The sequence below is a fragment of the Aulonocara stuartgranti genome (assembly GCF_965226115.1).
Source record: "Aulonocara stuartgranti genome assembly, chromosome: 15".
Lineage (NCBI taxonomy): Eukaryota > Metazoa > Chordata > Actinopteri > Cichliformes > Cichlidae > Aulonocara > Aulonocara stuartgranti.
In genome coordinates this window covers 26,942,615-26,969,765 of record NC_138951.1, presented here as the reverse complement: position 1 = coordinate 26,969,765, position 27,151 = coordinate 26,942,615, and the positions used below count along the sequence as shown (strand labels likewise).

The 27,151-nt window shown below is 45.3% G+C and overlaps 1 protein-coding gene across 1 annotated transcript; it reads left to right on the top strand.

The window, feature by feature from the left end:
* The first annotated feature begins 1,503 nt into the window (after positions 1-1,503).
* LOC309690156 (pleckstrin homology domain-containing family G member 3-like) lies at positions 1,504-24,567 on the top strand. Its single transcript, XM_082507088.1, has 18 exons — positions 1,504-1,786; positions 2,942-3,004; positions 4,082-4,554; positions 10,743-10,852; positions 11,489-11,558; positions 11,642-11,688; positions 11,784-11,934; positions 13,831-13,962; positions 14,598-14,780; positions 14,875-14,967; positions 15,054-15,140; positions 15,221-15,254; positions 15,353-15,454; positions 15,534-15,566; positions 16,177-16,448; positions 19,142-19,243; positions 19,431-20,889; positions 21,776-24,567. The coding sequence occupies exons 1-18, from the start codon at positions 1,627-1,629 to the stop codon at positions 22,645-22,647; spliced, it is 4,443 nt and encodes a 1,480-aa protein (XP_082363214.1). The 5' UTR covers positions 1,504-1,626; the 3' UTR covers positions 22,648-24,567.
* Positions 24,568-27,151: the final 2,584 nt, after the last annotated feature.

Sequence of the window (27,151 nt, the reverse complement as noted above, 5' to 3'; positions counted from 1 at the left end):
GTGAAAGTAAGACACATCTCAGCTCTGACCTCGCTGAGCTGAAGGAGCGACAAGGAGAAGATGATGTCCAATTATTCATAGCTACGCAGCGTGCTGGAGAGGACGAACGTGACTCGGATCATGTAAATGTTCATTCAAAGCATTTCCATTTCCATAATATGTTTTGAATTTTCACACCCTAAACGTCTCGTGGCTGCAGGGACGTTTGATTCATGGAAACGCTGTGAATCGCTGTGTTTCCATTCAGCATCTGCTGATCAGGGTTTGTGGTTACTTCAGGTCAGCTGGGAAATGGAGGGGATAATAATAATAATAATAATAATAATAATAATAATAATAATAATAATAATGATAATGATGATGATGATAATAATAATGGATTGCATTTACATAGCGCTTTTCTGGGCACCCAAAGTGCTTTATAATTCTGACTGACCTGATTTTTGTTTCTGAGAGAAATGAGAGCCACATAGGAGGACATTTGTTTTAAATTTTGATAGAACAGTGGCAGTATACTGTCTTCGTAACTGGATATCAAGCCCTTGTAGAGCAGAATGTATTATTTTGGTCTAGACATCCCACAAATGTGATGTCCACATATGTGGACGCCAGTTCCTAGCAGGTTAAGACAGAGCTCCGTTTGTATTTGAAATGAAACCACACTCAGTGATGTCTTTCAGGCTCCATCCCCAGTAAACATGTGACTCTTTAAAATGAAATAAAAGAGGACCTAAAATAAATGATGATGCTAATAAAGTTTTTTATGAACAGAAACGGATGACATCAGTGATGAGTTCAGGTGCAGCTGGGTAATCTTCAGACTGCAGTTCAGGTCCCATTGAACAGAGCTGAAGAGAAAGTGTGTGAGGAGGCGCAGAGGAAGGCACTCAGTCGAGTACAGTGATTAAAGTTGTCCAGAGGGGCAGGGCCAACCTGCAAGCGACAAGTAAATCGGAGCCGACGGCGAGGTTGCCGTGGTTCTGCCGTGTTGTTGTGTTGCTGCCTGTGTATCTGTTGCCGTAATGTTGTGTTTTGTGATGTCTTGATGCTGCCTGTGTGTCTGTGTTGTTGTGTGTCTGTGACTGTGTTGTTTATGTCTGTGTTGTTGTGTGTCTGTTTTGCCATGTTGCTGCCTGTGTCCGTGTTGTTGTGTCTGTGTTGCTGCATGTCATCATTAAATCGTGAGCTCTTGTGTTTGTTCAGATGTTTCTGATCAGATCCCGAGTCTCTGTGGTTGCTCGGTAACGCCCTCTAGTGTATTTCTGGCTCATGTCAGGTCAGTTTGTAGCTCCTCCCTCTGCTAGCGTTTCTTTGTGATTCTTTTTTTTTTTTAAATATTTTTTTATTCATTTGAACCCAAACAGAGAGGAGGAAGGACCTTCATCTTCCTCACTTTTTAAATCTTTTCCTCCCCTCAGCAACTCCTCCTGCTGTCTGCCCTTTCTCCTCCTCCTGTAACTCCTCCTCCTCCTCCTCTTCCTCCTCATGTTTCTGTTCAGCTCTGCAGTCACAGTTTACAGATGTGGGGCATTCAGGGCACTTTAGAGCTGCAGGAAAACTCAACCTCTTCTCTTTCATCCGCTTTTTGTTTTTGAGGACGTTTGTTGAGCCCAGCGTTCAGGTTCAATGGGGTATCAGAGGAGCATGTGGCGCAGTCTGACTGGAGGAGGAGGAGGCGATGTAGCTGTGGTCAGGTGTTTCTGTTCAGAGAAACAGGTGAAGATCTCTTTCAGGAGTGTGGAGGAGGATCGGCGGCTCAGACGAGTGTTTGTGCGCCGCTGGTTTGGTGAGTCGCCGTCAGATGGTCCCTGAAAATCTCAGACTTTTTTCCTGATGCAGCATTTTGGATGGAGTGAGGTCTCAGAGACTGTTTTCTAGTGTCAGAGGTTTGAATAAAGCTCATTAGTGTTAAAGCTATGAGCGGAGTGGATAATTTATTTATTTATTTTTAAACAAACACGTTTTTCTTCACAGGTGTTAAACGGAGCAGGTGAAGAGGTTTCAGATGTTTTCAGCACATTTCTCTCCTGTTTGTTTGAGTTTTTATTCTGGTTTCAAACTCTGGTCAGGGTCCTAGAAAAGCTGCTCTTCCTGTTGGTCCAACGGTTGCAGAGGTCAAAGGTCAACCCTGTGTGTGTTTGAAGGTGTTTGAATGTAAACTCTGAGCTGTGACTGGCCCACCAGGCCTCATATCACATCCATAAACTCACTCCCTTCCTGTCTGGTGAGTAAACGCCTCCCTGGCTGCAGAATGGCAGGAAGCCAAAGAGCTAACGGACTAGTGTGTGTGTGTGTGTGTGTGTGTGTGTGTGCGCGTGTGTGTGTGTGTGTGTGTGTGTGTAGCTGTTTTCATTCAAACACGCACTCCTCCTCCCCTCCTTCTCCTGTGTTCCCTCTCAAGGAGGATTTGTGTTTTGGCTTCTGAGATTCCTGTCATGTGGGAGGAAGTGAACACAGCGTGAAACCCTCCGGCTGAGCTGCTCTTCGGAGCCGGAAGAGGTCCGTCTGATCCTCCCGCTGAAAGTCCTGCAGGGTTAATTTACTTCACCCACAGCTTCACATTAAAGGCTTTTAACTGACTTTTATTCTGAAGGAAATTCAGGAAACTGTGTTTGTGTCTGAGTTTGTTGAGTATTGGACAGAGGATCCGTTTGAAATGATTCAGACCTGAGCTGCTGTTGTGTTCAAGTGCAGTTTGTAATGTGTGTGCAGCGAAGCAGAGAGGACAGGTCCGAAAGCTGGTTACCCCCTGCCTTTGTGTGCCTGCTTTTCCACCTGTTGGGGAGCATGCTCTGTCTGTGTTCTGAAGTCAGGTTTGATAGTTCTGTGCATGTTTAATGGGAACATCAGAGACGGTGGCAGCAGGAACTTCCTGTCTGAGGAGCGCTCTGCTGTCCTACTGTTGTCGTCCACATGTTGAATGTGTGTGTCTGTGTCTCAGGTGGACTGTCGGTGTCGCTGCTCTTCAGATATTTAGCCAAACCCTCAGAGGACTGGTTAGCCGGTACGTGCGCCAACCAAATCTCTCAGTATGCGATTCCAAGAAATCTGTCAATGAAGCTAAACCAATTAATCCAAAAGGAATAAATGACTATCGCTGATCTGCTACATGCTGATTTCACTGAAAGAGTCTGTGGGAACCTGCTGTGATTGGCTGGTTGGACCATGCTTGAACACCTGATCCGAGAATCTGGTTACATACATGAAACACGAATGTGTAGCTTCCACTTTCTCACAGTGTCATACCTGTAAACATCTGCCAGCATCAGCAAGTAACTGCACAGCAGCCATGTTGTTATTGTCATGATGATATCATGAAACTCATCCTAAAGGATAAAACAGCACAAATAAGACAGCTAGCAGCTACACCCATCTGTGTAACCATGCACCTGTAAGTCATAGAGGCCACGCCCCTGATAATGCAAACTCTGTCTTCATACACTAAACAGGTGAGTTATTGACTACAGGTGTTTTGAAGATAGATCAAAGTGTTTTTTACAGGCTGTAAACATGTTTATGTTAATATGGGAGTCAATGGGGACTGACTCACTGCTGCCTATGCTGGACACCAGAGGAACTATAGGTCGATGGAAGAAATGGGCGTTTGAGGCGTTTCACTTTGAAACTCCCGGAGCTCGAACCACCTGATGAGTCAGTTCCTGAACATTTGATTCCCAGCCAAGCAGCCCGCATGTACATGTTGAAATGTTGCTCATTCGTTCAGTTGCTTCACACAGTACAAACTGTTTCTTCACTGTAAAAACATCTAAACACATTTGGATTCCTGACATTCCTCAGGTGTGGTTAATAGGCCACAACCTGTCCAGATGTTTGCAGCTGTGGATGTGAGGCGTGAGTGTTTCCTCAAAGTGAATTCAGACTCCAGGACCAAAATAACACACTGCTTTATCTGTCTTTGCGGACAAACATTCATCATGTTCTAACTTCTCCTTACACAAGCTTTTATTGTGAAACTCTGCTCTCACTCTGACAGTGGAAAAAGCTCAGTGCTTTTATTGTGAAAGGTGATGATGTAGAAGTTTGCTATCAGTGACATCATCTCTCTCCCTCCCCTCCTCAGAGTCCCCCCGCCTGTCCACCGCCTCCATCAGCAGCGATGAGCGTGCTCCATCGTCCACACCCTCCGACTCCTCCGACCTGCTGGCATCTTACCGGCGCCCCGTGAGCCTGATCTCCACTTTGTCCTCCGGGTCTGGATCTTCCAGAGACGACAACCTTGCGCTGCCTCCATCTATCACCAGCTCCTCCTCGGACCCTGACATCAACCTTAACCTGAGCCCCGAGGAGGTCGCTGCAGACCTCCAGGGGTCGAGCCCCCAACCCAACAGGAAGGGGCGGAGCTTCATTCACAACAAAAACAACAACAACAAAGACTGGAAGGCGAGTCGTACCTTGAGCCGCCGGCAGCCGGCTTCACCGTTTATCCGCGCCAGCATGGCGCCCAACCCTCAGCTGACCTACCTAGACCGCGTCGTCATGGAGATCATCGAGACAGAGAGGATGTATGTGAGAGATCTGCGCATGATCGTGGAGGTGAGTTACCTAACTGCGTGACCCTATAGGTGTCATGGTAACAGGTGTGGGCTCTACGGGCTCAAATTTTTCACTGATGTGGATGGTTGGTCATTGTGGTTGCCTAGGTAGCCACCTGTCCAACCATATCCTTTATTCTCATTGGTAGTTTAACTCAGTACCACCTCCTGAGTTCCTGGAATTCTGTTGCCGAATACCTGGAACATCGATCGCTGCTCGCTAGCGGCGGGTTCAGGACGAGTCAAGTTTGCTTTGATCACGCTCGCTGATGGTTTGACGCTTTATCCTGAAACTATCTCTAAAGTAACTTCAGGCGCTAAGCTTTTCTCTGAAAGTCTAGTCTGTGATCTCATGAAAACACCTGGATGTCCACAGAGGGTGGCGGTGGATGATCCCAGGATCATTTCCATGGTGTAGAACATGAAGTAGAAACACTTCCATCCTTGGCGTCTTATTTTCAAACGATGATCAGTGACCATGGAGCTGGACAGGGTTTGGTTTTTAAGCTGCTGATGCATGAGCTTCTCATCCTTTAGTTTTAATCTAAACTCACCAAGGTAAAACTGTCTGAACTTCAAACATTTCATTTCTATTCTGAAAGCACTCAGGACAAAAATTGACCCATTTTTCTTAGTCTGAACATTTTGGGCTCGTGAAACATACGCGTTTCCTGAACGCATCTCCACGTACAGAGGACAGCTCGCGGTGTCAGTCGTTACCCCGGCCATGACTCAGTGCCAGACTATAATTAACAAGCTAAGACGTTCTGCAGTGATGGGATTAGCTGCTTATGTAACAGGCTCACCGAGCTGCACGCACCTGTTTCAGTGTCTGAAGTACGACTCAATCAAACCAGGCTGTTTAAAAAACTTAGGAAAACAAAAAACAAACCAGTGAAGGAGCAACGGAAAAACGGAAATACTCTAACAGATATTTATTATGATTTATTTACCAAGGTTTCAGAGAATAACAAAGACCTGTCCTTATAATAAAATAATAACAAGTTTTAGGCTCTAAAAAAGCTCTAAGTGAGATAGAATATGTAATATGAAATCAGTAAACACATCAGACATACGAGTTTTCTCCATTTTTTTTAAATATTTAAAAATCAAGTAAACTCTGACACATTAAACATAAACTGATACACAGATTTTAAAGTTCAGTTTATAAAAATAAACATAATTACGTAATCGCTTTTATTTAAAACAATAAATGTGTTTATGTACTTACCTCAATAATAAATACCAAACATATGGAATATATATATATTTAATCAAACAGAAAGATAAGATAAGATAAAACTTTATTAATCCCTCGGGTGGGTTCCTCTGGGAAATTCAGTTTCCAAAAGCACAGCACCGACAGAAGTTACAGTTACAGAATATTATATATATATATATATATATATATATATATATATATATATATATATATATATATATATATATATATATATATATATATATACACTCAACAAAAATATAAACGCAACACCTTTGTTACTGCTCCCATTCCCCATGGGATGGACGTAGAGACCTAAAATTCATTCCAGATACACAATATAACCATCCCTCCCAAACAGTGGTCACAAATCAGTCCAAATGTGTGGTAGTGGGCACATCTGCTATATTGAGATAATCCATCCCACCTCACAGGTGTGCCACATCAGGATGCTGATCGGACATCATGAGTAGTGCACAGGTGTACCTCAGACTGCCCACAACAAAAGGCCACCCTGGAATGTGCAGTTTTGTCTCACAGCAAAATGCCACAGATGCCACAAGCAATGAGGGAGCGTGCAATTGGCATGCTGACAGCAGGAATGTCAACCAGATCTGTCGCCCGTGCATTGAATGTTCATTTCTCAACCATAAGCCGTCTCCACAGGCGTTTCAGAGAATATGGCAGCACATCCAACCGGCCTCACAACCGCAGACCTCGTGTAACCACACCAGCCCAGGACGTCCACATCCAGCAGGTTCACCTCCAAGATCGTCTGAGACCAGCCACCCAGACAGCTGCTGGAACAATTGGTTTGCACAACCAAACAATTTCTGCACAAACTGTCAGAAACCGTCTCAGGGACGCTCAACTGCATGCCCGTCGTCCTCATCGGGGTCTTGACCTGACTCCAGCTCGTCGCCGTAACAGACTTGTGTGGGCAAATGCTCACATTCGATGGCGTCTAGCACGTTGGAGAGGTGTGCGCTTCACGGATGAATCATGGTTCACATTGTTCAGGGCAGATGGCAGCTGAGAATGTCCCAGTTCTTGCATGGCCAGCATACTCACCCATTGACATGTCACCCATTGAGCATGTTCGGGATGTGCTTGACCGGCGTATACGACAGCGTGCACCAGTTCCCACGAATATCCAACAACCTCGCACAGCCATTGAAGTGGAGTGGACCAACATTCCACAGGCCACAATTGACAATCTGATAGACTCCATGCGACGATGTGTTGCACTGTATGAGGCAAATGGTGGTCACACCAGATACTGACCGGTTCTGGGTCCCCAGACCCCCAATAGCACAAAAAACTGCACATTCCAGGGTGGCCTTTTGTTGTGGGCAGTCTGAGGTACACCTGTGCACTACCCATGATGTCAGATCAGCATCCTGATGTGGCACACCTGTGAGGTGGGATGGATTATCTCAATAAAGCAGATGTGCCCACTACCACACATTTGGACTGATTTGTGACCACTGTTTGGGAGGGATGGTTATATTGTGTATCTGGAATGAATTTTAGGTCTCTACGTCCATCCCATGGGGAATGGGAGCAGTAACAAAGGTGTTGCATTTATATTTTTGTTGAGTGTATATATATATATATATATAAAAAAAAAAACACCCAGCACACCCCTGCGGGCGGTTTATCCTTCAAGCTCGGGTCCTCTACCAGAGGCCTGGGAGCTTGAGGGTCCTGCGCAGTATCTTAGCTGTTCCCAGGACTGCGCTCTTCTGGACAGAGATCTCCGATGTTATTCCCGGGATCTGCTGGAGCCACTCGCCTAGCTTGGGAGTCACCGCACCTAGTGCTCCGATTACCACGGGGACCACCATTACCTTCACCCTCCACATCCTCTCGAGCTCTTCTCTGAGCCCTTGATATTTCTCGAGCTTCTCGTGTTCCTTCTTCCTGATGTTGCTGTCATTCAGAACCGCTACATCGATCACTACGGCCGTCTTCTTCTGTTTGTCTACCACCACTATGTCCGGTTGGTTAGCCACCACCATTTTGTCCGTCTGTATCTGGAAGTCCCACAGGATCTTAGCTCGGTCATTCTCCACCACCCTTGGGGGCATCTCCCATTTTGACCTCGGGACTTCCAGGTTATACTCGGCACAGATGTTCCTGTACACTACGCCGGCCACTTGGTTATGGCGTTCCATGTATGCCTTGCCTGCTAGCATCTTGCACCCTGCTGTTATGTGCTGGATTGTCTCTGGGGCATCTTTACACAGCCTGCACCTGGGGTCTTGCCTGGTGTGATAGACCCCAGCCTCTATTGATCTTGTACTCAGAGCTTGTTCTTGTGCTGCCATGATTAGTGCCTCTGTGCTGTCTTTCAGTCCAGCTTTGTCCAGCCACTGGTAGGATTTCTGGATATCAGCCACCTCCTCTATCTGCCGGTGGTACATACCATGCAGGGGCCTGTCCTTCCATGATGGTTCCTCGTCTCCCTCCTCTTTCTTGGGTTTCTGCTGCCTGAGGTATTCACTGAGCACTCGGTCAGTTGGGGCCATCTTCCCAATGTATTCTTGGATGTTCGTTGTCTCATCCTGGACTGTGGTGCTGACACTCACCAGTCCCCGGCCCCCTTCCTTCCGCTTAGCGTACTGCCTCAGGGTGCTGGACTTGGGGTGAAACCCTCCATGCATGGTAAGGAGCTTTCTTGTCTTTATGTCAGTGGCTTCTATCTCCTCCTTTGGCCAGCCTATTACCCCAGCAGGGTACCTGATCACGGGCAGGGCGTACGTGTTGATGGCCCGGATCTTGTTCTTACCATTCAGCTGACTCCTCAGGACTTGCCTGACCCTCTGCAGGTACTTGGTGGTTGCAGCCTTTCTAGCGCCCTCTTCATGGTTCCCATTTGCCTGCGGGATCCCCAGGTACTTGTAACTGTCCTCTATGTCTGCAATGTTGCCTTCTGGTAGTTCAATCCCCTCAGTTCTGACTACCTATCCAGTCTTGTTAATGATCTCACTGAGGGGGTTCAGGCCTATGCAGAACAGCAGTGGGGACAGAGCATCTCCTTGGTAGATCCCGCACTTGATGGTGACTTGTGCTATGGGCTTGGAGTTGGCCTCTAGTGTTGTACGCCAGGATCCCATTGATCTTGTACAATTCTAGGCATTCCAGTATCCAGCTGTGGGGCATTGAGTCATAGGCCTTCTTGTAATCAATCCAGGCAGTGCACAGGTTGGTCAGTCTGGTCTTGCAGTCTCGGCTGACTGTTCTGTCTACCAGTAGCTGGTGTTTTGCGCCTCTGGTATTCTTGCCAATTCCTTTCTGTGTCCCACTCATGTATTGACCCATGTGCCTGTTCATCTTAGCCGATATGATGCCTGACAGGAGCTTCCATGTAGTACTGAGGCAGGTTATTGGTCGGTAGTTGGAGGGGACCGGTCCCTTCTTGGGGTCCTTGGGGATCAGGACCGTCCGACCTTCGGTTAGCCATTCCGGGTGTCTCTCGTTAACTAGCAGCTGGTTCATTTGTGCTGCCAGACGCTCGTGGAATGCAGTCAGCTTCTTTAGCCAGTAGGCGTGAACCATGTCGGGCCCTGGTGCTGTCCAACTCTTCATACTGGAGACCCTTCCTTGGATATCTGCCACTGTGATGGTTACTGGACCCTGTTCAGGGAGGTCGCCCTCAGATCCACTAGCCACTGAGCATTGCCGTTATGGGTTGCGTCCTTCTCCCATATGCTCTTCCAGTATTGCTCCGTCTCCAGCCTTGGTGGTGCTGTTCTCTTATTATTGTTCCCTTGCCACTGAGAGTACACCTTTGCTGGTTCTGTGGAGAACAGCTGGTTTATTCTCCTGCCTTCTATCTCTCTGGTGTACCTCCTCAAGCGGCTGGCCAAGGCTGTGAGTCTTTGCTTGGCAGTTTCCAAGGCCTCAGGTATGGACAGCTTGCTGTATTTCTTATGCACCTTCTTTGTCGCACCTTTCTGCAACTCCGTTAGTTGGCTAACCTCCCTCCGTGCTACTTTGATCTAGCCTCCTTCTCCATGGAGGGGCTATGTACCCAATCTCGGGTGGGGGTGATGATATCTCCCCCCTGACCTGGCGTCCTGACTCCTCCTTGCCGTAGCATTTGTGTTGTACCTCGTCAATCTCTAGCTGTGAGAGCAGTCGAAGAATCCATAGGTCCGTCATCCTATTCATGTAGCCCCTTCCGCCGGGGTTACTTGCGTAGTAGCATTCCAACAACGATGCCTTCTTGTTCCAGTAGCCCACTTTTCGTCAGGGTGCCCTGGTTCCTCAACACCTGACGCGGACCTTGTTGATCCGGGCGACGTCCGAGCCGGCATGCCTTCATATTTATCTGTCTCGCTCATGTCTGCGGTAGGCTCGCTTAGCAGACATGATACAGACATGAGATAGATAGATATATATATATATATATATATATATATATATATATATATATATATATATATATATATATATATATATATATATATATATATATATAAATAAATACAGAGACATATATAAATAAAATATACGAAGGGGATAAATAGGAATAAAAATAAAGATACAAGTGAATTGCACATTTCAAGTTTGGAGTCTATTGCACCATTGACTATTAACAAAAGTATTGCACAAAAGGTATTGCACAGTGAAGTGAAGAGGCACTACAGCTTAGTTGTTCCCCCCTCCTTTGTCCTCCTGTTTCCCCTCCCTCTCCCCTCCAGAGAGGAGTTAAACAGTCTGCATCTCTGATCAAGCCAGAAGTAATCAGATTACTGTGGTATAGCTCAGTGAGCGTTCAGTCTGCCTCCTGTTGGAGAAATGGAAACATTCCAGTTTATTTTAAAGGGTGTTTTATTTGACGCTGAGCTTTTTAAAAAGTGACCCCTGACCTTTCTGTCACTTCCTCTTATCCTCTTCTTCCCTGCTTGTCTCTTCCTTCCTTCCGTCCACTCTACTAACCTCTCCCTCCTACCCTGCAGGACTACCTGGCTCACATCATCGATCAGTCCGACCAGTCGGATCTGTCGATCCGTCCTGAGCTGGTCTGCGCTCTCTTTGGAAACATCGAGGACATCTACGAGTTCAACAGGTGAAGAAGATAAAGTTTAATGTGTCCGTTATCATAGCACGATATTTTGTCTAAAACGGTTAACGTTGATGTTACGTCTCCCCCATGTCAGCGCTCTCTGTTTCCTGTCGAGGGGTGAGTTTGCTTTGCAGACCGGCGCTGTTCTACTGCACAACATGGAGTGCTCTGTTTGCTGTGACTTTGAGTGCCTTCATGTTTAGGAACGATTCAGCAGGTTAAATATGAACAAACCATTTCACCCATTTTCACTCCTGAACGGTGCAGCCACAGACGAACACCGTAACACAAACCAGATCGTATATATAAAAATAACCATGACCACCATGATGTCAGCCTTTGGTTTAGTGTTAGTCGAGTCATTCGAGTAGAAGGTAACAGAGACTTTCACTGCATGTCATTCGTCTGCTCTCCTCCCTCCTTCTTGTCTGCCTTCATGGTTAAAGGTAAAAACTCCAAAACATCAGAAAAACATCATGAAATATTAAAATGAGCGTTAGGATTCAGACTCTGAAGTGAGAACCAAGGAAACTGCTGAAACGAGAGAAAAACTTCAGGTTTCCTTTGGTTTGCTCCTGGTGACATGCAAAGCGTTGTTGTTGCTGGGGTCGCCACGGTGACAGTGTTTCCTGTTCACAGCGAGCTGCTTCAGGATCTCGACCAGTGTGACAACGACCCCGTCGCCATCGCCAGGTGCTTCGTCATCAAGGTGAGACCAGATCTGATTGGATTTGGGTGAGGATGGTTCGTACAAGCAGCGGCTGATAAAACTCTTGGCTTGTTGTATTTCAGAGCGAGTACTTTGACATCTACACACAGTACTGCACCAACTACCCAAAGTAAGCCATACGTTAGGTTTCGAGCACATTTTAAAAACCTTGTCTCATTCACATTGACCTGTCCACACTTGTCTGTCTCCTCTCTCCTGTTGCAGTTCGGTGGCGGCGCTGACGGAGTGCATGAGGAACAAATCTCTTGCCAAATTTTTCCGGGACCGCCAGTCCTCGCTTAAACGTTCGCTGCCTCTGGGTTCATACCTGCTCAAACCTGTTCAGAGGATCCTTAAATACCACCTGCTGCTACAGGTACCACACCAGCACACCTGACAACCAGTTACACCTGCATCCAAACCTGTAGAAATAGACCAGAGGACTGAGATGAAGCAAATATGTCTAAGGCCACGTTTACATCACATTTCACACGAAGACACACACACATTCCCGGAGGATCAGTCAGAGTTAAAGTGTCTTCAGACATTTCCTGGTGTGAAAGCAGAAGTTATCTTCTTAGTTATATTTTTTTTTAGCCAACTAACTGAAAACTATATGAGCAACACATAAGTGAATTTTGAGTGGATATCCACGGTATTTGGAAAAAACTTCCAGATGTGGATGATTCGTTTGGGTTGAGAGTGTTGAAATCTCCCAATTCTTTGAATCTTTGGGCTGAAGGAAGGACAATACTCGGTGTATTTATGCTCAATCAACAATCATTTATTTCCATACAATTCAACACTTAAGAGCATAAGGACCATCATGATGGGGAGACATGCCTGAAGAGGGTCACAGCAAGTCTCAAAATGGTGACGGGTTGCTCAGCTTTTTATAGTCTCTAGTGGCCCCCATCTAGTCGTAAAAGCCAAAACATCACATTCTTTCTCCGTTACAGCGCCTAAGTTATGACCTCGGCAGTTGTTTCTCTGCTTTCTAAGGTGGGGGTATGGAATGTGGTCTGTCTATCTCCCCTGTCTTAGACACAGAGTCTCCTTCTCTTCATGATTCAACAATAGAACATGTCAAGAAAACAGTGTAACACATTCCCAGCAGATCAAGGATACAGAGTGATGCACATTTATCTAATGAACTAATATGTGAATATGTTCTGTTAACTCAAAAGTATAATGAGAACTAAACTACATACAGCTCACACACTCTATATTAAAGGGTATAATATGATCTACAGCAGTATTCTAATTCAACTACTTTGATTACATATATAAGGTAACATATAATAACAGAATAATCTAATAAGAGGGAGTCTCTTTAATGAAGACTCCTTCAGTCTTCATTAAAAAGATGAGGATGTACACATCATGGACAGGGAGGAATGCTGGTTTGAGCGGGGAGTCAAGGAGGCCACATGAAAAGGGAAAGCCCATCTCTGAATTGAGGAGGGGGCCTAAAGGTACATCTGTCACCATCTTACAATGCTGTGATTGCAGCCATTCCCGAACTCTCTGTGAATGGTACTTGTGGCCATTGATCAATAGGTTTTGATCAGTGTTCATTGATTAATGGTTGTTGATCCATGGTCATGACAATTTTCATATTAATGATCAACGAACTGACCTCACAGCCCATTGTTCATTCAGTGAACATTTCAGTTATTGTGCAAATGTACTGTTTATAAAATTGGGGAAACCTGCAGTCAGCTGAGACTGAAGAAGTCACTTGGATAAGTGATGATTTCTCCCACTGAAAACGTCCAGATGAACAGAATCAACCTTTTGGGAGTCTTCTTTTATTTTTTAGACTATATATACTTTCAAGCATGTATTGGGGAATATTTGTCAGACTTTTTGGTTATTTGGTTTGAAGCTACAGCGTGATCGTGTCTCTTTCATTTTACATAAATAAATTGGTATCATCTGCATAAAATTGTATGTTTTAACCTTTTCATGTATAGTGGTGACTACAGTGGACAGCTATCCAAAGGCTGTTTTCAGGTATTTGTGTCAGTGTTGATGGTATACTTGCACATAAACCACTACATTAGACACTGATGTGTCACTCCATACACAGTTGTCCACCTAAGTGTTTAAAAAATAATGAAGTTCAAAATTATTTTTTTTCATGCCTAAAAATGAATAAAAATACTTAAGAAAAATATCCAGATTGAGGTTGTCATAATTCATGCATGAACGGGTTAAACTGAACATGACTTTATGCTGATTTGTTGGTGTTTGTAATGGTTTTCTTTAGGAGATAGAGAAGCATTTTGACCCAGAGGATGACGGTTATGAGGTGGTAGAGGAGGCTCTCTACACTATGACGGGAGTGGCATGGTACATTAATGACATGAAGAGAAAACACGAACATGCTGTCCGACTCCAGGTAACTAATGGCAAAACAAAGTTTTTTCTATACACACTGTAATTATGACTATAAAGTGAAAAGAAAATATTGGGGTAGGGATAGCTCAGTAGGTAGAGCAGCGGCCCCACGATCGGAAGGTTGAGGGTTTGAATCCACTGAACGGCTACCCTGAGGTACCCCTGAGCAAAGTACCGTCCCTACACACTGTTCCCGGGCACCCAATGGTGAATGGGTTAAATGCAAAGAGGAATTTCCCCACTGGGATCAATAAAGTATACATTATTATTATTATTATTATTATTATTATTATTATTATTATTATTATTATAGAAAATAACTTTAAATGAATACATTCCTGTTTTTAGGCTGTGCAGATGAAGTTCTTATCAGAAGGTAAATGTAAGAGAGGCGTGTCCCAGATAAGAACTATTTATTAGCTCTGACATCTTGTGACAGTTTAGAGAGAGTTTGCTCCCAGTGGTGACATTTTCAAACAGGAAGCCCTGCACTGAATTGCTCTGATAAAGGAAATTAAATCTGGAAAGGTTGAACTTTCTTTTTCTACAAAGTTGTTTCAGGGCTTCCTTCCTTAAAAACAAACCAAAACAACCAAAGGCTGGAGTGTCTGAGTGTTTCTGTGTTTGGTTCTTCAGGAGGTTCAGTCACTGCTGCTAAACTGGAAAGGTCCTGATCTCACCACATACGGAGAATTAGTTCTGGAGGGAAACTTCAAGGTCCATCGAGCCAGAAATGAAAGAACGCTCTTTCTCTTTGACCGGGTGCTGCTCATCACCAAACGTCGCGGCGAGCACTATGTCTACAAGACGCACATCTCTGTGAGTGGCAGCAGACAAACATCTAAGAGCTGCAGGTTTTCAGGTCTTTGTTTTAAGTGCAGGTTTGATTCTTAGTTCTGTCTCTTGGTTTCAGTGCTCCACACTGACGCTCAACGAAAACGCCAAAGACTCCCTGAGTTTCAGCGTCATGCATTACAAAAACCCCAAACAGCCTCACACCGTCCAGGTGAGTCGACCTCCACCCGCCAGCCAACATATTTAAGCCTGAGAGGATCGGAGTTCACTCCGTGTTTTTGTCTTTTAATGTTTCAGGCTAAGACGGTGGAGGAGAAGAAGCTCTGGGCTCATCACATCAAACGCATCATTGTGGAAAACCACCAAGCCATCATCCCACAGAAGGTCAGAAGCATCAGTATACTCACCCATTTCGCTCCAGGTGACCAGTGCAGACACCAGTAATGGTTAGTTGTGTCTTTCAGGCAAAAGAAGCTATCCTGGAGATGGACTCCATCTGTGAGTAAACATCTCTTCTGCTGTAGAAGATTAATAAAAGCAAAGATTAATAAGGATGTGATGAAATGCTCCTCTGTGTTGTTGTTGCTTCCCTGTAGATCCTTCCAAGTACCGTTACAGTCCTGAGCGCCTGAAGAAAGCCACATCCTGCCACTCTGACGAGTTCCCACGAGATGCTCGTCAGGGCCGCCGACAGTCAGGTAATCAGATTACCTGGATTACTGATCAAGGTATCTTGTTGTTATTGATGTGTAACGACCAGTTTTGTTTCTTCTCCAGAGCCAATCAAACAAACCCTGAAAAGCAACAAAGGTAAAGTCATTTCATTGAAATCGATTTTGATAAATCTTTGATCAGTATGTCCACTTTTGTGACTTTTGTCCTCATAGTAGTTTCTCTTGGAACGTTTTTGTTTAGGTTGTATTCTGCCCAGGTTTTAGATTTCCTTCTCAGACATGCATTTGGACCTCTAGGTTATCTCTTATAATATTTTGCAGATGTTTATTTCGGGCAAAATTCAATAAAATGTCTGGACTCTAACAGATTGACCCGCTGTGGACCTAATAAGGGTTAGCATGGTAGAAAACACTGTGAGGATTCTGAGGCCTGTTGCTCTCTGGGCTGATTAAAGCTGCAGATGTTAACCGGTAAAGCTGTTGTGTCTAACAAATCTTTTTGCTCTTGTTCTTCTGCTGAATCCCCTGCTGGACTCTCAGCGCTGCTGGAGGTAAGACCCAAACTCATTGAACACACGCCTGCTTGCTGTTGCTCAGATTTAAAGACTGTTTCTTCTGTTTTCTTCTGTTTATGACTCTGTGAACTTTCTGATGTGTTCTTATGAGCGATGTTTCGGTGAGGGTTACTGAGGCTCAGTCCTGCTATCAGAGCCACACTTTAGTTTTAGGAAGCAGAAACATGATAGTGTGTGACGTCCTGCAGTGCTCAGATGACAGGCGCTCTCTGCGGGCCACCGTCAGCAGCAGCATGCTGGGGGAGTCTGTCACGGAGGAGGAGGCGGAGCTCGGCAGCAGGAAGGACTCGCTAGAGCGCCTGCTGTGCAGCGTGGAAGAGGCGGGTCAGTTGGATGATGCTCTGCTGGAGGACAAGCAGGTAGACGACTTTGCTAGCTCCGTGCTCGCTGCCATCTCCTGCTGGCACGTCACTGTCCAGGCCTTCTTTTCCGCCGCGGGGACGGTGAGGCTTTCCGGTGCCAGCCCAGTCTTCATCACCCGCAGCCCCTGTAATGCGCTACAAGGATGCTGCTGTGGAGCTCAAAGTAACTGCTTCATGGGCATCTAACACTAGCCGAGCTGCATGCTTGGGTTCAACACACTTAACTACCGCAGGGTGACCACATGGGGCAGCGTTTAAAGGAACTGACAATATTTGGATGAAATTCATTGTTTTTTGTTTTCCTTCAGTCAGATTGTTTCAGATGGGTCACTTTCTTTGCAAAAGGTTTAGTTTAGATTAGTACAAAGACTGGAAGCAACAGCAAACTGCTAGGCTAGCTTTGTTAAAACCTCACATATATCAAATCAGAAAGATGTTGAGGTTTTATGAGCACTCATGACCTCAGTCATCATCTCTAAAGTCCTAACCTCTGTGAATCTTATCAATCTGTTTATCTATAAGCACATTTAAAAACAACACAGTTGACCAAAGTGCTGTACAAACTAAAAAGTGAAACAAAGACACAACGAGAACAAAACAAAAACTCAGTCACAGTTAAAAGTTAGGGAGTAAGGATGTGTTTTCAGACGGGATTTAAAAATGTCGAGTGTTGGAGAGATCCTAATTTGAAGAGGCAGACTGGTCCAAAGTTTAGGCACAGCAATCGCAAAGGCCCGGTCACCTCTGTGTCTTAGTCTGCTTCTAGGAACAATCAGAAGCAACTTATCACCTGACCTAAGCGTTCTACTAGTTCTAATCCATTATAAGAGACTTAAAAACAAGCAGTATGCTCTTGTTCTGATGGCTAGTTGGTTAGCTAATTCACACACCAACTGTCACGGACCGCCGGGGCAGACCGTGTGGAGTGAGTGGAGGACCCAAGAGCAAACAGAGGTGAGGACACAAAACCGGACTTAACAGAAGGCGAGCCTTTATTGAGGGCCGAAGACTTAAGGAACAAGGCAGCAAAGCAACTGAGGGAAAACCTGAACATAGACTGGGAAAACTATGGCTAAACAAAGTACAAACTAGGACTAGTTAAGGCTGGGGAACTATGACAAGGGGTAGGGGAGATAACACAGATGACGCGACGCAGACTACATGAAACACAGAGACTAAATACACATGAGGGATGATCAGGGGAAGTGGCCACACATGGGATCACAGCTGACACACATGAACCTAATGACAGGACAGGAGGGTGCAACTGAATACACTGACAATGAATACAGACTTACAAAGTAAAACAGGAAACATGGAAATTAGACACGACAAGAACTAAACATAACCACGCAGACAGGACTCATGACCCAGGGAAACTTAGTACAGGGGAGATGACATAGCTGACAGCATGAACTTGACAGTACAAGACACACAGACATAAACACACGAAGGGCAAGGGAGACTTAATGCAAGGGTAATATATACAAATGGCTGGACTACCTTAGAGAACCTAAACAAACAATAAACATCAAAATAGGCTAAACATAACACACTGGGTCACACGACCCAGGACCATGACACCAACAGGTGTAACTTAGGAAGAAGTCTGTGAGAGTCTCTGTGAGGACGTGAGCAACCAGGTCCTGTTTTTAGGTTGGTTGCTGATATGAATGCAGCTCACAGTGTCTGTACAGCCCAAAGTCGCTGAGCCAGCTGCCCAAATATTATGTCCCATGTTTGCTTTTCAAAGGTGGAAATAAAGAACAGGTCCATGCCACATACCTCATGCAAAGTGCTTCAGCTGAAAAATACCCAGCTGCCCACCGTAATCTTTTCACTGAAGGCCATACTGTGGTCAGTGTCTGGAACATTATTTGGTTTGTTGATCATGACATCAGTTTGATGTCTGAATGACATCAGTACCAGGTCAGGACACCAGCGCTGTATTGTAGCAATCCCGGGCGTGCACATTATTCCACAGCAGCGGGAAAAACAACCTCCTTTAACCACAAAAGCATTTTCTGTTATGTTTTCCAACAACACGAGTGCTCTACATTTTCACACTGAGAAATAATCTCATTGACTTCTGTGCCTCCTGCAGTGTCTCCGTCAGTACCTCCTTCAGTGCCTCCTTCAGTTGGGGACATTGACTTTAGAAGTTGTTTATTGTAAACAGAAATGTGAAATGTGAGCAGATTAATGAGGCACACTGACAGTTTTTCTTGGATCAAATGTTTTTGCTAAGCGAAGGTTGTCTGTATGCACTGAAACACCCGACTCTGGAGAACAAACAAACAAAGACTTCCCAAAAACTGTTCCTGTCGTATTAAAGAATGAGAACAGCTCTTTGACTGATTTTGGCTTTTTATCTTTGCAAAGTTTAAAAGTTGTTGTTTTGTTGTTTTTTTTCCTCTGGGAGCTTCTTCGAACATTCGTCCTGCAGCTTTACATCCATCTTTGTCTTTAGTGCTGTGAGCATGAATACGATTGGTGATTCCGTGTTTCTAGGTGTGGTTGGATGAACTGGACATTTGCTGCTGCCTCTCAAAGTTTTGTTGCATTGATTTGCATTGATGGCTGCTCTGTATCATGTAATAAATAAAGGTTCAGTTCACACAATAATAACAAACACTCTTTAAAACCGAGTAAGAAGCTTTTCCATGAACGACACTAATGACTTCTTGGTTTGATTTTTTTTAAATCATATTATAAAAACTTTTCTTTTCCTCCAGCATTTCTTGACTTCCTGTTCTGTTTGTTTTTTGCTGAAGGAGACAGAGGGAGGCAGCGTCTCTTCAGACAACTCTAACAAAGAAAATGGACAACTCCCTGAAGAAGAAGAGCCAGGTGGCACCGAGCCGACACCTAAGCAGGTAAGTAACACTCAGTCGCTGACTTGCAGTTGTGAGGCCATCTCCATCTCCAGATCGCCCAATCTCTGGGCTGTCAGTGCTTGTTGATTTTGAGGGGTGGGGGGTGTTTGCAGGTGGTCGTAATCTCTTGCATCATGGCTGTATTTCCCACCTCTAATTACTGCTTCTGTGTTTTTGTCCTGTCCAGCCAGCAGTAGAGAAGCTACCACAGGAGAAGATGTCTGAACCAATCTCAGAACCAGAACATTTCACTGATCCGACCCCTTCCAACATCTCCAATTCCTGTCGAAATTCAGACAACCTGAAACCTGAAGTAGATCCAGAACCCACAGAGGAGCCATCCTCAGCTACACCTGATTCAGATTTGAAGACCTTGAGCAGTGGGGAGTCCTCTGATGATGAGGACAACGAGAAGGAGACAGCAGAGAAGGAAGGCGAAGCCACCAGCATCCTCCCGTCCTCCGTCCTGGACAAAGCTAGCTCCATCGCCCAGCACTTCACCAACAGCATCAAGCGAGGCACCGTGGCCCAGGATGACGCCCGCTCGCTCGGTTGTCCTTCACCTCGGTTACCCAGCAGGAGTGGCAGCAGCCTCAGCCTGAGTGCCGAAGCAGACGACCGACCTCCGCGGCTCTGCAGCTTTGTTGCCGATCCTGCAGAGACCTTCGGTGGGTCCGATTTGACCATGTTGTCTCCTCGAGATGACAGTCTCTTTGACAGCGACCGAAGCATTAGGCGAAGACGGGACTCCATGCTGTCCATGCAGGACCAGCTGCTCATTGGGAAAATCAAAAGTTACTATGAAAATGCTGAAAACCAAGATGCCACTTTCAGTCTTCGGCGCAGAGAGAGCCTCACATACATACCATCTGGGTTGGTCAGGAGCTCCGTCAGCCGGTTCAACAGCACCTCGACCTCCTCCACCTCCACTGTGGACCCTACTTATGCAGAGTCACACTCTGCTTTACCCCAAAACACCCAGGATCTTATGGGCTGTAGTGGCTCTTTGGACTCTTTGAAGTCTGAACAAAGAAGCACTGATCCAGAAGATTCAGAAGGCAGCCAGGGGTCCAGGTCTCAAAGTGTGCAGGATAATCTCTCTGATGATGAAGACTTCAAACCTTCATCTGAAATGATTAAGATCTGGCAGGCGATGGAGCGAGACATCAAAAGATCCCAGAGTGAAGATGGAGGGCAGGATCAAACCAAAGAAGCTGCAGTAACCTCCAGAACCTCCGGCCTTTCTTTCCCAACCAAAAACTCTTCCCAAGAAAGCAGAGCTTCTGATCTCAGAACAATCAAAGAAGAGTTGACAAGCCCTATGCCCCTCAAGCCCAAAGCCTCGGAGGTGAACCGGACAGGAAGCGTGAGGGACACGCTAAAGATGTTTGGGGAAGAGGCTGCTGTCCTCAGGGCTCCAGTGCCTCAGGTCAACCAGCTGAAGGTGGAGGCAGAAAAGGACCACCCCAGTAGCGCTTCAGACCAGGTGGTCGAAGTGGACAAGATGGCGAGCAAAGTCCTCCACCTGGCTCGTCAGTACAGTCAGCGAATCAAAACCTCCAGTCCGATGGTCCGACAGCGAAGTCAGGGTCTCCTATTTGGAAAGAAGAGCTTAGCCAGTGTGGTAGAGGAGAGGGAAGGTTCGGGTACGTCACTTTGCACACTGCTTAACATTTCAAACCAGCAATCCTCAAGGAAATCTATCTATTGATTGTCTATGTGACCATAGGACCACTAAATCTTCAATCAACGCAATTCAGAAACTGTATTTAATTCTCTTTTGACTTCTTGACATTCACCAGATCATCAGTGACCTTTTGAGGTACAGTTAGGGTTATCGATCGTCAACCTATCCATTTTATATGAAATTCTAATTTAGAAAATCAGATAGTACACCTGTAAGGTGATAACACAAAGGAGAGACTGGATTAAAAATGTATCTTTTTTTATATACCATGTACGGGAAAAGTGTGATGTTAACCCTGACCATACTCTGAGTCCTGCACGGGCTCGATGACCTGCTGGATGTTAAGAGATTAATTGTTGTAAATGTTTGTTCTGTGTGTTTGCAAAACTGGGTATATATTCAGTCCTGCTCAGCCTGAGCCTGCCCTGCCTTCAGCAAACTCTGCTTCTTTAAATAAACCATTTCCTGTTGAGCAACCGATCAGTCCAACCTGCCCACACATGCTTAGTCTGCACCCGCTGCATGAAAAGAAAAACAAAAAAACAATGGTACCACATGTAGTTATAACACTGTACTGCCACCTTCAGGTAAAGATGGTAAAATGCGCTGCTTAGGGGCAGATTATAATCTGAACAGCCTAAAGTGATGAGCCCATCTTTCCTGAAGCTGAAGTAAAATATCACAGCTGCATGTGGTACCATTGTTTGATTTATGTAGAAGCCAAACATATGTTTATGGATTATTACGGCTTTTGTTAATCATTTCTGTCAGTTATCGGAACACTGTAACGATCAAATTTAAGAGTGATTTAAATATGTTTCGTTTGTTTTGTTTTTTTCTGGCAGGTAAATCCAGCCTGACTCTGCCGCTGGTTTCTCATAAGCAGGCAACTTCTTTGCCGCTGAGTCCCGTAAACCACGTGAGGTCTTTAACCCTCGGCTTCACCTCCAGCTCAGCGGGAAACTCCAGGGGCGTCTCCTCGGGCCGGCCTCACTCTCGCAGCCCCCTCAGTCCACCTCCTCCCCTCGAAGGCTTCAACTGGCCCGATGTCCAGGAACTCCGTTCCAAGTACTCCGCCAACAGCTGCTCCCAGAAGAGCGCAGTCAGTCGAAGTCGATCCATCCCGGAGCAGTTCGACAGCAGTCTGAGGAGGCACTCCAGCTGCTCCTCAGGCTGCTTCCTCGCTGATGAAGCTCCCAGAAGGGTTTCTTCACAAAGGCCTCACAGAAACGCCAGCCAAGAGGAACGCAGCAGACGGCTCCTCAGAGCCAATTCCCTGGATCCTCGGCTGAGTGAATCTCAGATGAGTGAGTTGCAAAAGCTCCAGGACCAGGTGGCAAACGACGGTTACTACATTGCAGCTGAGGCCCCCCTAACAAACGACCCCGAACACAAGATCATTGTCATGGAGAAGTTTCCAGAGCCAGAAGAAACAGCCAGAGACAAAACAGATGAAAGTTACGTCCAGATCCGTTCACCCACCAGCAGAGAGAAGATCTCCATCATGGCTGTCATCGACCGGTGCCGGGCCTACCAGGAGTCTGACGAATACCAACAGAGGGAGGAACTGAAGGCCAAAACCGAGCAGAACAAGTCCACAGCATTGTCTGCTGATCAAGATGTTTCCCAGAAAACGAGATCAACCTCAGGACCGAAGGCGGAAGGTCAGCAGAGCATCGTGAAGAACCTGAGGGAAAGGTTTCAGAGCCTGAGCTGAAGAGAGAGTTGTCCGAGCTCTCCTCTACATGTTACGACTCTCAGTTTCTAACCAAAGATGTAACAATGACAAGCTGCTCAAGTTTTAATGATGACATAATTATTTAATTTATGTGAGCATGAAAGGAAAAGCTGTTCTAGCATGTGGTAATGGCACAAATGTTCAGGGGGGTGAAATATTAAAACAAAGAAGTTATCATATGTGTATATAAAGTCTGCAGTTAGCAGAAAGAATTCTATCTGAGAAATGTAAATATCTTATTGGAAATCTTGATGGGAGCACCTTTCTGTGCAGGATGCCATGTTTTACACAGGGTTATTACATCATTTTCTGTCCAGGTGGAATCAGGACTACACTAAGGGATCGCTTAAAGCTCCAAACTGCAGCCACTTAAACTTAAACTTTAAAGCTCCACTGTGAGAGGACTAACCACTAAACTCACATTCATTCCCGGTGTAAAAAGCGACCAGGTTGAGTGTGTGCTGTGTGCCAAGCATTTCACCTCTTCACCTGACCTCCCTGAAGCCCCAACTCCTGTGACTCAGAGGTCAGACTGATGCAGTCGTTTGGAATTACTGCAGCACTCGATCACTGATTTTAAATTTCAGAATATGGATTTTTGGATTTTAAAAATATGGAGGTCTACATTGTCAGCACCAGACTCACCTCTTTGTTTTCAGAGGTCTTGTTGCAGAAATTACAGCCTTCATATTTCACTTGTTTGATGGTGATTTTATCAGAGACCACCCATTCCTTGGTGATAATGAGTCTTTGAACAGTCACCTCTGAATCACCAGAGCTTGGTTGGGGTATTTGGACCACCCGGAGCAGCGGGGTGTTGGTAACGCCACCGTTCGGTGAGGTCAGATTGTTCTTTGTGTTAATGTCTGCTTGATATGAAGGCAGCTTTAATCCCTCCGTGACACACAACCACAAAGACCAAACCGTCCTTTAAAGGAGCGGTACTTTATATTGAACTCTCTGTGACTGGCTGCGTTTAGACTGTCTGTAGGGGGATGTGTTGGCTCCAAAAGAAGAGGAAAAGCCCCTCAGAGTTTGTGTGATCTGCACTTTGTGAGTTGGTAACTAGTAGAGTGAGGAGCTGACCAAGCTGGTCGTGACTGAGGGCTGGGGTGAGAGGCCTCGTCACGATCAGGACTTCCTCTCCCGGATCCGCCTGCTATAGATTCAGACTTTTGAGACTAGAAGACGGTTCAGTGAAGCCAACATGAACGCACCTGATACCTGCACACAGTGTCAGTTATTGATCATCAGCTTCCAGTCACACTGATTGATTGTGGTCACCATGTTAAAGTCAGACTGTTCCTTCCAGTGACTAGAACTTTAAAGACATAACCACGAGTAATTGTTCACGACAGCCAGAGCAGTGCACAGAGCCCCAAACCTGCCTCATTAGAAAAAATAAATAAATAAACACAGGTGATGGATTTATTAACTGTCCAGTAATTACTAAACTGTAAATAAGTGAAGTACAAATGATTTTTTTTTTGTTTGGCCAAGTTCTCTTTTTCCTGTTAACAATCATAAATATTCAACTGTAAAAGTCATTAGTAGTTTATTCAATAATTGATATTTAAAGGAATTTCAGTTTTTGTGCCTTGTTGTATTTCATCATATTTTATGTAAGTCAATATTTTCCTAATAAGTCATGTGTTGGACTCTGCTGCTAGCACTTTGTTCAGAGGCACATGGCAGATTTCAACATGTGACTTCCCACCTGCATATCCTGCTCCTCAGTCCACTGTCAACAGTAATGTGACGATGTCATTTACTCCTTATTTATTTGATCAGATGTAAATAGAAACACATCACCTGTCTTTCTATAAATGTGTGCGTGTGTGTCTACAAATGTGTTTGTATGACGTCTGTTCTGCATTAAAACTAAATATAGAAGAAAAAGCGCGTACATTCTTTACATGTACACAGTATTATGTGTTGGTGTCATGCACACAGTTCTCTTCCTGCAGCATCCCTGTCGGTCACAACGACTCTGCTCATTGGTTGATGGATGCAGGCTCGATTTCATACTGAAGAAGCTCAGAGTCGTGCAGCCAGCTAACGTTAGCGCTCAGACTGCTCCTCTCACATTACTCACCCAGAATTATCATGCTGATAAACACTGTGCACGCCATAATTTGATGTTAAATTTGTGTTGTTTTTTTTAAGTATGATAGAATGACGTAAAGTAATTGATGACAACCATCATCAATTACTTTGCGTCATCCCTCCGCGATGATGATGGTGGTTGTCATCAATACTGTAAAAGAAGCCTGTACAGACATTTATTACACACCCAGTGTGTAAGGTTTACACTAGGGCTGGGTATCGTCACTGATTTCTAGAATTGATTCGATTCCGATTCACAAGGTCCTGAATCGATTTGATTCGATTTGAATAGGGGAAATTTTGCCTCAGACAGTCAGAAATATTATAATTCTGTACTTATCAGTACATATCTATATTTTTATAGATAAAAAGAAAGCTGATACTTGTGAGACTTTATCAAAGGTGTAAGCATCACAGCAGATGCCTTTGTTGCAAAGTAACTGAGGATAAAACACAGGAAAAACATGAAGGCGGTTTTCCTGGTCTCGGTTTTTATATCAGATGACCTTAAAAATATTGTGCAGTCAAAAACGAAGACAAGCAGAGCAAAGTTGTTGTTTTTTTTTTGTTTTGTTTTTTTTGCCTGTCCCGTTTGGTTCTTTTGCCATCAGAATTATTGTCTAAAGGGGAAGAAAGATGCCCAACGGATTTACTATACCAAATGGACCATCCCAGCCTTGCCGTAATATCTATTTGATTCACCTTTTATTGTTTATTTTATTTTTCATTTTCACTTGTTAGATATGGGACAGACTTGAATGAGGAAAAGAAAAGGGAGAAAGAAAGAGGGAAAGAAAAACAGCAGAGAAGAGGGACGGGGATAAAGGGCAAAAAACAACAAAATAAGCAGACAAAAAAAATACATATATCAATCACCTGGATCACCTGTTGAGAAAGAAAAAAGTAAATACTAAATATTAAACATTCTGCAGCATGCAAGATCGACAGCGCACAGTGTGCTTTGAGGTAGGAGCCAAAAAGGGTGTAGTTTGTGTGTGTGAGCACCCGTGTGTACACCTGTGAGCATGAACGCGCTTGTTTTTAAAAGGTTCCTTCATGTAATGATCTGCTAGAGGGTGTGTGGGGGGGGGGGGGCACAGCCCCGTCCTCCAGGGCATGAAGCAGATATGGAGGCGATCAAAACTCCAGACATCCAGAGGCCCCCAGAACACAAGAGACCAAGGAAGACCAACAGAGGGGCAGCCGCGCCACTGTCCCAGAAAGAGCTGAGGAGAGTCCCAGATGAGGACTCACTCAGCAGCAGAAGCCAAGGGGGGTTGCAGTGACGTGCCCGTCAGCTCCACCGGCAGCCAGCGGTGCCAGAGTGACCAAGCCCCAGGCCGAGAGGCCGAGGGCACCCCACCCCCGAAGTGGCCCGAGTGAGCCCCAACAAGCAGCCACCAAGGAGTGAGCCGGTGTGTACCTGGACGCCCATCCCTGGACACAAAGAACCACCAACGCACCGATGTCTGAGGAAGTCCGCCACTGGCAGGGGAAGTGGTGGGGGGAGATAGGCCTCCAAACCTTGGAGGGCCCGAGATGTCCCCAGAGAGGTGGCGTCTGATACCCGACCTGACATATGGACAAAGACAAACAGGCACACACAGATACAAACATCCATTCCCACCCTCATGCTCTCATATGCAATTACTCAGCACTCACCCAACGTGGAGACAGACATAAAGAGACGCTGTACACACGATCACACTCCCCAAGCGTACTCTAAGCCCCGGGTCTAGGTACCCTTGCCCCTGGAGGGGGAAGCTGCACCCAGACCCAGGTGGTGTTACCCTTTTCCCTGGGGTGGGGAGAAACAGACCACTCCGACTCCGCAGCAGCAGGGAGGCCCCATATTCCAAACCCCAGGAGACCAGGAGATGTCCTTACTGAATCATCAGAGCTGAACAGGTGATGGAGAAATAGGTTTACCTTTTGGGTGACATGAATGAGCTGAAGGGAAGTTATGAACTGTTTTAGAGAGACAAATAACACCAGGATCTTCTTTTTACTTAGCTGACAGCTGGTAACTGCGTAGGGGCGGGTCTGGCACAGTCAACGGCGGTCCAGGCGTGGGATTTCTCTCGTGGAAATATGCACATTATTTTTTCCTTTCTATTGGTAGGTGGCACAGTGCACTTGTGGCGAGTAACAAGCTAGAGGACTGGTAATCTTGTTGGGTATCCAGTTACGGAAGCAACACATTAACAAGAGAATTCTGAGTAAAACCAAAGTTACTTTCCCTAGTAACTAGTTACTCTGAAAGTAACAAGTAACTTGAAGTAACTGAGTTACTTTTGATAGAAGTAACTAGTAATGTAACTAAGTTAATCATTTAAAGGAACTTACCCAACACTGCTAATAAATAAGCGAATAATGC

Excerpts from the sequence above, each read along its gene's own strand:
- LOC309690156 (XM_082507088.1), top strand. The coding sequence starts at position 1,627 with ATGGGGTATCAGAGGAGCATGTGGCGCAGTCTGACTGGAGGAGGAGGA. Across the intron at positions 11,935-13,830 it reads AATACCACCTGCTGCTACAG|GAGATAGAGAAGCATTTTGA; the intron begins GTACCACACCAG and ends GGTTTTCTTTAG. Across the intron at positions 20,890-21,775 it reads AGAGGAGAGGGAAGGTTCGG|GTAAATCCAGCCTGACTCTG; the intron begins GTACGTCACTTT and ends TTTTTCTGGCAG.